This window comes from Neomonachus schauinslandi, chromosome 2 (genome assembly GCF_002201575.2).
Source record: "Neomonachus schauinslandi chromosome 2, ASM220157v2, whole genome shotgun sequence".
Classification (NCBI taxonomy): domain Eukaryota; kingdom Metazoa; phylum Chordata; class Mammalia; order Carnivora; family Phocidae; genus Neomonachus; species Neomonachus schauinslandi.
Window position 1 is genome coordinate 161747091 of NC_058404.1, and position 16397 is coordinate 161763487.

General features: G+C 34.9%; 1 protein-coding gene across 45 annotated transcripts in view; it reads right to left on the minus strand.

The window, feature by feature from the left end:
- The window catches only part of FIP1L1 (factor interacting with PAPOLA and CPSF1), a 76495-nt gene that overhangs the window by 36401 nt on the left and 23697 nt on the right, over window positions 1-16397 (minus strand). For 21 of the 45 annotated variants that reach the window (XM_044912964.1, XM_021701708.2, XM_021701707.2 and 18 more), the window contains 2 exons: window positions 14748-14857; window positions 8191-8298 (listed from right to left, as the gene is read on the minus strand). In XM_044912964.1, coding sequence (XP_044768899.1) covers window positions 8191-8298; window positions 14748-14857 — 218 coding nt within the window. The remainder of the gene's footprint in view (window positions 1-8190; window positions 8299-14747; window positions 14858-16397) is intronic. The other 24 variants (XM_044912982.1, XM_044912984.1, XM_044912979.1 and 21 more) reach the window with 3 other exon arrangements.

The following is a 16397-nucleotide window of genomic DNA, read 5'->3' on the forward strand; positions in this document are numbered from 1 at the left end:
TAGATCTAACAGTCTAATGTCTGCTCCCAAATGAAAGACCTCTATATACCATGGATTTCTAAAGACTTCTGCTTTCAAAAATTCTGGGACAAGATAATGTTGGCAGGGATGTGGAGAAAGCGGAACCCTCCTACACTGTTGGTGGGAATGCAAGCTGGTGCAGCCACTCTGGAAAACAGTATGGAGGTTCCTCAAAAAGTTGAAAATAGAGCTACCCTATGACCCAGCAATTGCACTACTGGGTATTTACCCCAAAGATACAAATGTAGGGATCCGAAGGGGTATGTGCACCCCGATGTTTATAGCAGCAATGTCCACAATAGCCAAACTATGGAAAGAGTCAAGATATCCATCGACAGATGAATGGATAAAGAAGATGGGGTATATAGATACAATGGAATATTATGCAGCCATCAAAAGGAATGAGATCTTGCCATTTGCAACGACGTGGATGGAACTGGAGGGTCTTATGCTGAGTGAAATAAGTCAATCAGAGAAAGACATGTATCATATGACCTCACTGATATGAGGAATTCTTAATCGCAGGAAACTGAGGGTTGCTGGAGTGGTGGGGGGTGGGAGGGATGGGGTGGCTGGGTGATAGACATTGGGGAGGGTATGTGCTATGGTGAGTGCTATGAATTGTGCAAGACTGTTGAATCACGATCTGTACCTCTGAAACAAATAATACAATATATGTTAAAAAAAAAAGAAGATAGCAGGAGGGGAAGAATAAAGGGGGGGAATTGGAGGGGGAGACGAACCATGAGAGACGATGGACTCTGAAAAACAAACTGAGGGTTCTAGAGGGGAGGGGGGTGGGAGGATGGGTTAGCCTGGTGATGGGTATTGAGGAGGGCATGTTCTGCATGGAGCACTGGGTACACAAACAATGAATCATGGAACACTACATCAAAAACTAATGATGTAATGTAGGGGATTAACATAAGAATAAAAAACCCCCCAAAAAACTAATGATGTAATGTATGGTGATTAACGTTAACAATAAAAAATTAAAAAAAAATTCTGGGACACATGAGAGTACTCATTTCTTAAAGTTTATCTTAAATATGGTCAGAGAAGTCTAATTTTTCAACTTTAAATGGATTAATCACTGAAGATTCAAAGTGGCAAATACTAAGTTTCAAAAAATATACACATGGAAAATCAGCCTTAACAAATGTGCATCAGTAGAGGGAATCCAGAAGACTGCAATTTCTTACATTTCCACAATAATAACACCTATTTGTCCAGGGATTTTTACCACACAAACCGATTTACCTTAAATTAATCAGAAATGTGAAGTTTACCATTTTGTTCAGAAATTCTTATGACAAGTATACCAAAGTAACAAAAAGTACATAATATTTAACAGAGATGAGTAACAAGCGATGTTATTTTGATGCCACATTATGAAAAATGATGTTGAACCATATTATTCTGAAAATTTTTAATGAACCACTTTTTATTTCAATGCATAAAAAGATTTAGTAGAGCTTCACTATGAGTAGCTACTGTACCTTGAGTTTCCACATAGCACAAGTTTACCTGGGCTTACTTACACATTTGTTCAATAAGGCAGATAGCTAATGTAGCTATCAAGATTCTCTTCTCTATATTGGACAGTAAAAAGCTGAAGAGACAGAAACTAACCACAATGGATAGCTGAAGTCTCATTAATCTACAAGATGAATACAGGCAGTGGATGTTCAGAAGAGTCTCTACCTTTCATAAATATGGAAATATCTCTGAAATTATAATGGAATTAAATTGACATATTTTGGTGATTCTGATGTAAGCTGCTTACAAAGATACAACAAAAACTTTAAAAGTGACAAAATTAGGGCCAAGACACAGAATTAGTTATTAATCTTTTGTCACAAATCTATCTCTGAGCTTCTCATTTTTTAACAGCCAAAATAAAGGACACCATCAATAACAAGTCTTTTGATGTATGTAAGATAAAAACAAAGCATTAGCTCTAAAGATGGCACTTCCTGATAATAACAGCTAGTGTTTACTAAGCACCTATTGTGTGCTAGGAAAGCCCTGTTCTTAGCACTTATGCATTTACTCTTCATAGTAACCCTATGATGTAGCAACTATTATTCCCATTCTACAGATGAAAATAAAGAGAAAAAAATTTCTCCTCTGAGTCCATGTTAAGAGAAAGTATGATAGAGTACTGTAGTTTTCAAACATTTCTGACCCCAAAATATAGTTATTTAAGAAACACATTTTGCACAGCAATCCAGTACCCACATATAAAAAACTGAGTTTCATGAAACAATACTTACTTACACTTATTATAAAGGTAAGAGTAACATTACAATCAAACATGATTTATTAGTATTAAATATCACACACAAAAAAGCAAAATAAACAATACAAAACCATGAAATATTTGGTGGTTGAGACCATGAAATTGCTTTCACACCTGTCACTAATGGACTGCAATCTCATGCTGTTAAAAACACTGAAATAGGGACAAAGTCTCCAATATTACTACAATGAAAACATAAGTGAATTTCACAAAGCCGTTTCTCAAAATGTTCCTCAATACCGGCTGAAGTGTAACAATGCACAGTTCAATAAAAGCAATTTAATTAGGTGGAGCCAAACAGTGTTGTCTGAGTACATGCGCTCTTGACGAAGGCTTGATCTAAGGATTTAACCGTACTTTTTTTTTTAAAAAAGATGTATTTTTGAGAGACAGGGAGAGAGAGCATGAGTGGGGGAAGAGGCAGAGGGAGAAGCAGACTCCCTAATAAGCAGGGAGCCCAACGAAGGCCTCGATCCCAGGACCCTGAGATCATGACCTGAGGTGAAGGGAGACGCTTAACCGACTGAGCCATCCAACCTCCCGGATTTAACTGTACTTTTGAGCAAGAATCCTTAACTAGCATACATGGGATACTGAGGGATCAGGAGGTTCCTCAACTTAAATATATGCATGTGTATAAATGTATTTTTCAGGCAGAAGAGTCCACAGTTTGCAGCAAATTTTCAAAGGAGTTACTGCTTCAAAGTTCAGAACCACTACTGTAAAACAATAAATGAATCAAATATCCTTGAAGTAATCTATGAATGCTTTTTTTTCTCACAACAGAGCTCCTAATAAGAACTGTGCAGCAAGAGCAATAGTTCAAGGATTCATTTTCCAGGAAAAAACCTAGACGTGACTATTAAATATTCCCAAGTTAAGACAGATGCACTAGTATCATTGTCTAACTCAGGTCATATAGCTAAATAGATGCCTATAGCAATTCTGCATGGAAACTGGTATAACATCTTTTAAGCTACTTTAGGAAAGAAATAAGCCTTGAAAGACACGTAGAATGGATTTAGCCATATAGGATGGGGAGGGAGTACATTAATTTTAAATGAAGGGAAGAACATGAGCAGAGAAAGTATGTAAGGAAAATAACATGTGGAGGAATTCCAATTTCCAGTTTGGCAAATACACGATCTACCAATCTGTTTGCAACAGAAACAGCATGATACACCTTTGATACTGGCTACCAACAAAAAGACTTTCAAAGAAGCAGAAAATATAAATTAAATGAGACTCACACAAAAGAGCTCTCTACAAGACATAAAATGCTATGCAAACATCAGTTCCACCCTATTAATCATCATTTTTACCTCATATTCCAAGGTGGTCACTAAATATTTGATTAATAATCAATTAATAATCTTTATGCCACACCAGAATCCCATTTCTCAATCAGTGGTTCTCAATGCTTCCTACACATCAGAAACATCTGGGAGCTTTTAAGAATCCCAATGCCCAGAGTGCACACCAGACTATTTAATTCGGTCTCTAGGGCCTAAGCATCCATAATTTTTTGAAGCTCCCCAGGTAATTCCAATACACAGCCAAAGTTGAGGACTACAACTAAAGGCATGCTCAAGGAAGACACATACATTGTATTTTCTTCTAGAAAGAATTTAAAGTAGTTGATAAAAATTAATACTTAACTCTTATTACTCAATAAATATAAAGTCATACATACCAAGGCCTGATAATTAAGGTAAGGCTGTCATCCACTGCATATATATTTTTATACTGATATTTTGAGTTTTGTGGAGTCACACAGTACTGCCTCTATACTTTTTCTTTTACCTTCACAAGCACAAGAATAATTTTGTCTACAACGTATACAGTTTATAAAGAAAACTTAATGTATTCTATTTTTCAGTGAAGATTAATCAAAAATGCTGTCTTGAAAAATAACATATGTCCAAAATAAAAATCACAGAATTTAAAACTGTTTTCAGAGCATGTATTGTCTATCAGTACTACCATTAAAGAGACTACGGTGGGAGCAGAGATCCAAAGGGAACTAACACTTACTGGTGCCCTGCAATAGGTGCTTTTGCAGCCACAGAAACCATTTAATCCGCAAGTACTCGGTGTAAGTCCAATTAGTTTCACTTTCACAGATATGGAAAAGGCTCTTTTGTGAAGTAAAGTGCCAGTACCAAGAGTCATGTTAGTTATGACTACTTCTACAGTTAGTTAAGTCTACTTCTACACAAGTGTTTGCTAATTTTTGGGGGCCTAAATTTTTTAAATGTTGTTACTTTTTTAAACGATCTTAAAAACAAAAAAACCTTAAAGGCTTAAAGGTGAACTATGCTAAAATTTGATTCACTAGAGGACATGAATGTGTTCATTAGGGAAGCCAAATTTACTCACTTTCGTGCAGAGCTTGAAATAAAGGTTTACCTGCCATATTTATGTTTAATTTCATTTTTTAAATACAGGAAAAGATACCATTCTACAGGGAATCTTTTAAAATAAAGGCCTTCATATGTCCAATCAGAAAATCTTACAAGGTACATAATACAGCAACACACATTCAGAGTGCCCAGTCAAATGCCATGAAGGTACAGGTACAGCTTTCCAGTATATTATTTCATCAAGACATAAGAAGTAGTGCAAGAACAAATGAAGAGGTCAATCTTAGACTTAATGTCCATTTAACATCCAGTTTTATTGTAGTTTTACGTTTGTCTGTTGTAAGAAATGCAAGCAGGTTTAAATATTTTAGTGATTCTACATTAAGCAATTTTTACTATTCCTCTTTCAAGAGTCTAAATCTAAGTTAAAAAGCATTAATATTAAAAATCAAGCTTAATAAGACAACCTAGAATTTGAAACTAATTACCCGACAAAATTTGATATTATAAAATGGAAACAAAACACACAAATAAACTGGACATTAGGATAAGATTACAGCAATCATCCATATTGCCAATTTCAATTTTCTGTGTTCATTAAAACTGCTTTATTCTTCTAACTGGCTTAGTGTCACAAATCTGAATTTATAAAACAAACTCGTACCAATAAAATGTCCTTGTTACATAGATATAGTTAGCCTGAAGAGTACTATTAACCAAGGTTGGAAGAACACTATGTTATATAAATTAATAGGACACACATGATATAAGAAGTCTGAGTCTCCAAATAACTTTTAAAAAAGGATTGCAACCACTGTTTAACTGCTCATTACAAAGAGATTGAAGCCATGTTTCAAAAAACCCCTATATTTCTCAGTTATGTTAACTCCAAGAGCTAGCACCTCATTTTTTTTTTTTAAAGATTTTATTTATTTATTTGACAGAGAGAGACACAGAGAGCAGGATCACAAGCAGGGGGAGTGGGAGAGGGAGAAACAGGCTTCCCACAGAGCAGGGAGCCAGATGTGGGGCTCGATCCCAGGACCCTGGGATCATGACCTGAGCCGAAGGCAGACGCTTAACGACTGAGCCACCCCAGGCGCCCCAGCATCTCATTTTTTATAAGCCTGTATATGTATGTGTCCATATATATACATGCACACGTACAACCAGAGAACAATAGCTTTTATCTAGAGTTTTCTTCTTTTGAATTTTCAAAAGCACAAAATACACATTGAAAATAGTGTCAAATTTCCTACTACCTACATTCCCTGAGACTAATCACAAAGTCAGAATGGGAGCTTTCTGTGTTTCCAAAGCATCTTTTTTGGGGGGTGGGGGTGGGGGAGTAATAGTATCAACACTGAGATGTATCATTTTCAGTTATGAGAACTAATATTTTCTCTATAAACTAATTATCTTACGTCAAGAAATAAACCATTATATCAAAAGCACAATTACTTTAAAAAGTTCTGTCAAATAACTGATATAAAAAGGAATTTCAGATACTGAAATAGTAGCAAAAGAAACATATATAAAGTTTTAAATTGCATTAAAAATAAGTGATTAAATATTTCTATGCTTTTGCTTATGAAAATCAACCTGCCTTAACTGCAGGTACTAAAAGGCAGAAAACCAGGAATTCTAGCCCTGACTTTAATTAGCCATAAATTTGGGCAAATTCCTTACTTTCTCAGATCTCCTTTTCCATGTAAACCAGGGACTAGCCAGAAAATAATTTCATGATTAAAAGTGCCTTCCTGATAACACAGTCCAGCCTGTCATGTTAAAAATGTAGAAACAGAGGCCTAGAGATTTTTAGGGAACTATCCTAAATTCACAAAGACAAAACCAAACCTAATGTTCAAATCCAGTACTTATGCCATGAAACTGCTGTAAGTTTAAGAAGTAGTTATTCTTTATCTACAAAGATGGCTACTGATTCAACAATAGAACAATGAAAATGAAAGTTCTTATCGCCTGGCCCTTTTGGGATCAATAAACAGGCTGTCCAGATTACTGGCCAGGTTAAATATAAATCTAAGAGTTCTCTATGTACTGTATGCTATAATGACCAATTATTATACAGAAATTATATTATTAGCACGCCTGTTAAACTTTGAAGTTTCACAGAAATATTAAAAGTGAAAAGATTCATAGACTCCACTCCACACTTACCAGATCTAACTTTATTTAAAATAACTCTTGAAATTTCTACTGGTGCTTCAAGAATTCTAGTTTTAAAAACTAAGATCAATATCCTATAATACTATGGAAAATGTCAATGAGTACACTTTAAAATATAAGATACGCAAATTTTCATTTTATACCGTTAAAGCAACACATGGAACTGAGACTATTCTAAGAATATAGATAATATATTTCTATCTGCTCAATTATATATTTGAGATGAATAGCCACTTTTGAGAATGACTAACCTTATTCTCTCCTAACAAGAGATCCTATCAAAACCAAGCAGATTAGAAATTCTTACTATTCATGAAGAATATATAATAAAGACCCCAAAGAAAAGGAAATCTAAGAAAATGAAATATTGGTATGTTTCCTCCCTTTGCTTTTCTTTTAGTTATTATGATCAAAGATATCTGATCATAACTTATATATCTGAATGAAAATATTTAAAAGCACATTAATATAGCATCAACCTGCCTAGGAAGAAAGCTTGAAATGCTGTAATGAACACAAACAAAAAATCACCCCCATACCATCACTGTTTAAAACTTTAAATGGCAAATTAGGGAAGTACCTAAGTCTACATTTCCAAGTCAAGCAAACTGTTAATTGCTCAGACTGATTACTATTTGCAATGCACTGTCATATCTAACATATCTGCTTCTCACTACATCTCTTGGGGTAGAAATTATTATTCCCATGTTACAGGCTCAGAGAGTATACAGTACCCATCCAAGGCTGCATGCTTTGTAACTCTAAGATTCAGAACACAAACCAGAATTCTGCAGAGGGGAGTAAAAGCAGGAATAAAAGCATAGGAACAACAAAGGAGATGGTACTTCCTAAGACACCTGCTAGACTCAGTGAAATGGCTGCTTTACGCACCGTAGTTGAGATAAAACATTTGGAAAGATTCAGTGCGGTTCAATTTTAGAGGTTCTAAATACTAGCTCAGAAGGCTAAATTTTATTCAATAAATAATGAGAAACACCCAGGGATTTAATAAGGTGTGATATGAGAAAGAATTAAACCTGCAGCAGTAGGGAGAAAAAAACATTTATTGAGGTCCCATTAGCATGGTTCCATGCAATTTATAATATATTATAAAAAGCCAGAGAGACGATAGGCAAGGTGTGAGGTGACAGGGCCTGACATATGATTTTTAAAACCCTCAATTTCTCTAACTAAAAAGCTAACTGAGGGGGTAAAAATATGGTACAATCTAATCAAAGTTTATTAACTTATTACTAGACAAAACAACACTGATGATCTAAACATCAGGGAGTAGCCAATGTTTAAAAACAGCCTTACCTTAGGTCAGGTGATTCGGCCCTCCCATACCGGTCCTGCCACTTCCCAACGCTGGAATTGGCTTTTCTGGAGGCAGTACTTGTCTGAGACTGAGAAGAGGTGCTGTTTCTGGTGAGATAAATTTTCTATGTTTTTTCTTACATATTGTTGTCTCTGACCCCCCTTGTTCTGACTTTTTTTTCTTTTCTGACATGCTTTGTCTAAAGTCCTTTAGCATGTTCCTGCTGTATCATTCTCTCCAAGGCTCTGTGGTACTAAAACTGCTAATAGGTACTTAAATATAAATGTGCTATCAACATTTTATTAACTCTAGAATATTTTTAGAAATCTTTTTCAAAATAATATGATGTCAAAATGCAAAATAAGAACCAAGGGCTTATCAGGTTATACTATATTTATCAAGAAATAACTTCCCGTGCTTTTATGAATAACATTAACTTCTATGGTTTCACAAAACCTTATTCAAAACTTTGGTATTTCTTTCCCTATATTCTTTCAATAACAGGTACAAATAGTGTACCAGCTAACAGTAACTCTCTGATGTGTTTTATAAAAGCCTACATTTTATATATTTCATAAAAATTCCATTTCAAAATAACTCTTCTAAAATAAAATTCAAAAGAAAGTTCATTTTATCCATAGTGACCTACTCCATAAAAAGTTCAGCTGTTTACACTCTTGCCAGTCCTTTAAAGTACTAATAAGACACTCTTTCAATAGGAAAATTTTTCTATAGGAAAAATAGATATGTTTATGTATCCGCTTATTTATGTAAAAAGAAACACAGGAAGAATAAACCAGAAACTAGATAAAATGAAGTTAATTATTAACAGGAGTGAAAGAAATTGGGGAAAGAGTGATAAATCTGAGTATACTTGGAACTCTGTTAAATGTTTTATATATGCAAAAAATGAATCAATAAACATGGAGAAAAAGAAAAGCTAAATACAAACAGAAACAATAGATCAAATTATATGATTAATCACTCTGAAGGAAACTTCTGAATATTTTGACTATATACCCTCAGCCTGGAGAAAAAAAAAAAAGAAAGAAAAAGAAAAAAAGAATTCCAAAGAAATCTTGAATTCTACTTAATAGGTTTGGTTTCTGTAATGGCAGGTGATGTCCTAATTTTTTCCATGTGTATTTTAGAATTAAACAAGTAAGTACACACACTGAAGTTGTTGGGAACTAGGTTCTCAATGCAGTAAAAATGGTAAAAGATGCAAGATGGAAAAAGGAAGGGGAAGTAGAAACCTGTGTTGTCAAAATGTGAAATAAAAGAAACATGATGACTGCATGACTAAAATTATACATAAGGCAATTTAATACTGAAATTGCTTGTTTTCTCCCAGCTGAAAAAGCCTAGAAACTGTGACACTCCAACAGCAATGAGCGAACTGGTGCCAAGATCTTGGTTTGTACTCATCATTTCCCACTAAAAGGCATCAAGGTGCTTTCAAGAAATGGTTGCTTTCAGGGAGGGGCAAAGAAAGCACAAGATAAGCCTGGAACATCTGATAAAGCTAGAAAGTAAAAAAATCCTCAAAAAAAAAAATGCTGGGGAAAAATCAAAAGGTCACAGGAGCCACTCTGAAGAGGCTGCCACAGAACAAGTCTGGAACAATCTGAGCATCAATATGAATTACAGTATATATAAATCATATATATAGTTTATATACTACATATACAAATAAACCATATTTATAAACCACAAACACTCTCTCACACCTAAAATAAAAACCAATGAGTCTAGTTGATAATAAATAAAAGGGGGAGGTGGGAAAGTTCATTTTTAAAGGAGAATGCCAACTAATTAATGTAAGAAAAATAACAGAGTTAGATAATCACTATTTTACAGCCATTATAGTAGTAACGGGAGAATGCAAAAATCAATGGATACTAAAATTCTTGGGAAGTTTAAAAAGAAATAGGATAGATACAGTCTCCTCACAGATTATTTATTAAATACAAAGAGTAAAAATAGAAACTTTGCAGTGCAGAAACCCAATGAACACCATCACAACTAAATGATTAAAGCTATCATCACTAACAATGGGGCAAAATGACATCATGTACCTCTAGGCTGATGCACGGAGAACACAACATCACTTATGTAGTTTCCTGCCTAAAAAGCAAAACCTGAATCCAATAAAAAGGAAACATAAGGCAAACTCAGACTGAGGGATGATTTACAAAACAACTGGACTGTACTCATCAAAATCCAGAGTCAACAAATACAAAGGATGTCTGAGAAACTGTCTCAGATTAAAGAATAAAGAGATAAAAGAGTTAATTATAATGGAGGATCCTGGACTGAGTCCTAAATCAAGAAAAGAACTTCCATGAAAGACATTATTGAAATAATTAGCTAAATTTATGGTTTGTGTATTAATGTACTGGCTCATTATTAGATTTTCTCACTTTGATAACTGTGTCCTATGATTATATAACAGAATGTCCTTGTTCTTACATGCTGAAGAATTTAGAGTTTGAAGGGGCATGATGTTCATAATTAATAAATGGTTCAAAAAGGAAAATATTTTGGGGAAATTATAAAGAAATATGGCCAAATGTTAACAACTGGAGAATCTGGATGAAAAATACGTGAGTGCTCAGCTTGTGAAAATTTATCAAGCTGTACATTCTTGACATAATATGAAAACTTTTAAAGATTAACTAAAACATTCTGATATATTAAATATTAACATTTTACTTAAGTATGCCAATTTGCTGGGCAATACAGAAAGTTAGAAACCAAGCATTTCTACCGATAAAGTACAAAGAACCAATAAAAAAAGGTCTGTGCAAACATAACACTCATCTACACATTAATAAGGCAATCTAAGATTTTTAACAAAGGAAATACAGTAGTAAGGTCAGCAGTACAGCTCATTACTATTTGTTGTGTAGTCTCTATTATGCCTTAAGTGACATTCCTGCCTTCTCCCTAAAGTCAAAAAATTTTACTTTCTAACATGTCTCTCTAATTTCCATAAATACAAAGACTAAAACAGAAAAAACACAAATATTTAGGGAAATACTTCACAATGAACAAAAGTATACTTTTGATCAAGATGAACCCAGAAAACAAACTTTCCTAATGAGCAATGGGTATTGTTCTTTATATCAAAAAGTGACAATATTGACATGTTGGGTATGTTTCTATAGGTTGTGGTGGCAATTAATCTACTTTTTTGGTATTAGTGATAGATCTGTTAACATTTCTATCATTTCTTTACTTCCTTTTTACTGTCCTAGTAAATACTAGCTAGTAAATACTAGCTGCCAGTATTCTCCATCTCTCCTTCAATCCATGGTCATCCATCATTATAATCACTTCAAGGACCCTCTCACCTTCCTTGCCCCTTTGTCGTATTTGCCTGGTATAACTGCAATCCCTGTTAAATCCAGCTCTACCTAATCTTCACGAACATACAAACACCTGACAAGGGCAAGAGAAACACACCCAAGCAAGCTGACTGGTCTCATTTTAAACCCATAGCCATTAACCTCCAGAGAAGTTGGAAATGTACCATCTCTGTCAATTTTTCACTCTACTAATTCATTCCCATCAACATATAAAAATGTTGTAATTTCTCCCATTTTGAAAAAAAAGCCTTCTCCTGAAGGCACGTTTCCCTCCAGCTGGTGCCTAGCAATCCTACTCCTTTCCCCAAGTTCATTCGCACACCTCTAAATGACTATTTCAGAATTTCTCTTCTCTTCTCAAACATTCAACACCCACTTCCACACATCCTCACGTTCACCAGTAAGTCTGCATCCTGTGTGCTGGGAAAAACTGAAGCCATCAGAAGAGAGCTTTCAGTTGCTCCCATCAATATTATCTTACCCACCACCCTTCACCATATCCTGTCTTCAATCCTGTTACTATGAGTGAACTTGTCCATCTCCTTTTTAAGGCTAACCCTGCCCCCTTGCATATTACATCCTGTCCCTCTGACTTTCTTAAGGACATTGTTCTCACAACTGTCCTTTCTTGCTTCTTGCAGCATCAATAGCCCCTCTAGTAACTCACTCTAAGTCTGTAAACATGCTCTAATTTCTATCATTTTAGAAAAAACATTCCCCTGACCCCACATTTCCCTTCAGATACTATTTCTTTGCCCCCTCAAAAGAAAAAAATCCTCAAAAAAGTTGTCCATATTTTCTCATTCTAATTCCTTTCCTTCCATTCTTTCTTGAATTCATTCTAAAAAGTCTTTTTTTCAAACTTCACCTTATACCACTAAAAATGATCCTAGTCAGGACCACCAGCAATCTTTATGTTTTAAAATCTAAAAGTCGTGGGGCACCTGGCTGGCTCAGTCAGTGGAGCATATGACTACTGATCTTGGGGTTATGAGTTCAAGCCCCATGCTAGGTGTAGAAATTACTTAAATAAAATCTAAAAGTCATTCTCAGTCGTCTTCTTCTTGCCAATCAGTATTATTTGGTAGTTAATTGTTCCTCTACTTTGAGGAAAACACATCTTTTTCAAGACATACACTGGGTGTTCTTCCTATGTCAGTAGTCATTCTTCTCTATGGATCTCCTCCTCCTCCTTCATCCTTATTTTTCTGACCTAGAAGGAAGCACCCGAAGGCTCTGTCCCTCTTACCACTTCTCTATCAATAGAGAAGTGGTAAGAGGGACAAGCTAATTCACTTTCGCTACTTCTTTAAATACTACTTGAACACTTATCGCTCCCAAATTTCTATCCCTAGCCATACCTTTCCCCTCAACTCCAGATCCATATATCCCCTTCCTATGCAAATTTTCCACTTACAGGTCTAATAGACATCTCAATTTTATTATGTCCTAAACTGAGCTCTTGGTCTTCTCCCCTCAAAAAGCACTCCTCCTATAGTCTCTTCCATCTCAGATGTAAAAAGATCCTCACCATCTGCACCACAACCACTCTGGTTCAAGTGATCTCTTGCCTAGATAACTGTTACAACCTCCTAACTGGCCTCCCAGTTTCTGCCCCTAATCTCTCTGTAGTCTGATCTTAATAAAGCAATTAAGACTTAAAAAACCTACAACAGATTATTTCATTCCTCTGCACAAACTCTGATAGTGACACCCCTTTTATTTCACTTATGGGAAAAGCCAAATTCCTTATAGTGGTACAATGCCCTACATAATCTGGCCGAAGGCTGTTTTGTTTTTTTTAAAAAAAAAAAAAGGGGGGGCAGGGGCAGGCAAAATAACAGAAAACCTGCTACTGATTTTTAAATAGTTTAATTAGCAAACATCTATAGAGTATTACCTATGTATGTACTACTGTTCTAAAACATTTCACATAAAATTAAATCATTTAATATACATAACTACTCTGTGAGGGATGGATTATTATTACTACATTTTACAGATCAGGAAATGAAAGAACAAGATTAGGGAATATGCTCAAGGACACACAGCTAGTAAGTAATATAGCCAGAATTTGAACCCCAGAAGTCTAGCTCCAGAGTCAAAGCTCTCCACATAATTCTATACTGCAGAACACAATAAACTCAATGAATGAAAGTGACCTCTTTTAAAATAGGAAAAGAACAAAAGAAGACTACATATTAAAAGGATCGGTATTCCTCTGCTATCCTAACTTCTTAGCCAAACGTCTGATGAGGTTTCATTTAGTTTAAATAATATTGGACATGACCATGACTAGTAATTGTTAGGATGAGGAGGCAGTCAAAATCCAAGATGGCTTTGTGACATTTAATTTGGCTGAAAGTTTCAAGAATATTTACCTTAGGGCTAAACCACATGTTCCCATACCATCTCTTCCTGCATTTGTATATTATGAAATATTATCTCTTATAGCTATTCAAAATTGCAAAAAAACAAAACCAGAAAACTGTGTAAAATAAACTTAAGCAAGTACCACAAAAGGTAAATGATCTGGCTGAGAACTAGTAACAGTTGGGTTACTGACTTGTTTCAGGCCCAGAGAAATAACTGATAAGTCATCTTTATCTAACTCAAAATTAAACTGCTAACATCCAACTTCCCTCGTTTTAGATTACCCTTTACCATTTTCCTAGTAACAGGCTAACCATTTGCCAGCACATCTGCCTCTTGTAATTGGTACCTCGTGGAACTCAAAGTTAGGTATTATCAAAACAAACCAAAGAAAGAAAAGAAAATGGTTTTAATGTGAAAGACTGCCCAGGCTGAAATCTCTACAATCTTTTACTAAAATCAGTAAAACACATTTAGGTCAACAGATCTAGACTTAGAAAGTCCAATAGTTCTTTATGTAAGAATAATAATAAGCACAGAAAACAGCAAGATTGTTATCACCATCTCTTCTAAATGTAAGATTCTTTTTTATATACATGTAACTATATACCATGCTTCATTTATTGCTTACCTAGATTTTTTTTTAAATGGGAAAGCACCCAGAAGACTTTTTCACGAATTCATTTTGTACTAAAACATGGAATGTTCCAGTTTTTTTGGCAGAACATTCAGCGCTTTTATACTTTATATCACTAAGACAAGATGAAGATACCAATGCCTTCAATAAATGGAGTTACAATTGTCTAACTAACCTGCTTGGTGGGAGTCCAGTCTTGAACAAAGAAGGAGGAGAAGTAAACTCAGCTTTTGTAGATGGAAGAGCTGCTTCCTTCTCTGAATTTCCAGTTCTTCCCTGCTGTACCTTAAAAAAAAGGGTTATTAGCTTATTTAATAGAACACTCAAACATAATACACTAAACGTGTTAAAATAAATTTGTAACATCTGATTTGAATTTAAACATGAAGAATGTTTTGTCACTGAATATTTAATAAAATTACCTTATTTTAGAACAGCATTAGGTGAAAGGCACCAAAGATGGATTAGGGGATCAAAATGTTCCCAACTATTAAAAAAAGTTCACACTAATGTCACTTAAAACTCCAATAAGCTGTAACTTTTTCATAAATTCCCTTAAATAGCCACAAATAAGTACAAGATATTTGATTATGACTCCATGTTTCAGAGTTCAAAGACCTTGAAGAATTTTCTCCTTCTAGGTTTACTACAATTCAGAAAAAACCACCGGTGGCCATTTTAGCCATTCTGACTATTTTCTATTCAGACTGTGATTTGCTCCAACATGAGTATTAATAACCTATTCCTGCACTTCCATACCATTTGTTTCCCCCTCTTCATCAACAGTACCACCATCCTGCCAGTTCAGTACACCTAGAAGTTTGAAGGTAGTCATCGGTCTCCTTAATAACCTCTTTTCCCTCTTTATATTCACTTTCAAACCAGTATCTACTTACTCCATAATTTCTCCCAGATTTAGCCATCCTTTCTGCTCCTAGCAGAGCTTTTCAGTATGGTCCAGTCATACTCCTTTACACTGGTGAAATTCTTCTTTGTGCTCTTTTGCTTTTATACTCACCTTCCTAATTTTAAATCATCATTAATCTATTAAATTTAAATTAAGTTGCCCTACACTTGAATAACATCACACCGTATTTTAGGTCCTACTTAAATTCTACTGTTCAGTCTAAATTCAGGATCATTCTCTTTCCCCATGAGGCAAAGGCCAAGAAAATCTCAGACACCTTGACTCTGATACATTCAAATCACTGATTCAATTCCAGAAACCATCTACCTCTCACATAATCATTGTGTGAGAAAAAGAATATATTTGAGCCATTAAAGTCAGATCTATTAATATTGCTGAACCCAATCCCTAATGGGTGTCTTCACATAATTAGGGTTTAACATTGACATTTTAGAGTCCCACTCCTTAAAAAAATCCATTTAAAAGGCCCAGATCCTAGTGAGAGATAACAGAGGATCAGCACTAAGAAAATGAGGATAGAAAGTAAGAAATGGATTTGATAGATACTTGAAAGGTAAACTGACAGAATGTGATGAAAGGGGAAATAAACATGGTTCACTCATCAAACATTAAATACCTATCATCTAAAAAACTATTACCAGAGGCTGAGACTAGAGAGAGAAATACAACAAAATCTTAGACAATGGGACAAGACACATGAACAATCAGAGCAATACAATAAATGCTATGAAAAAAAGTAACTATGGGATAAAAGATGCTATGAGAACACAGAAAAAGAAACGCAATATTCTTCCTGCAAATGTCTGGAATACTGAGAGTTGACAGTACGGTCTCAACTGTTCCCCTGAGTTTCAGTAATTTATATCCAATGTCTTACATATCTAATAAGCAACTCAA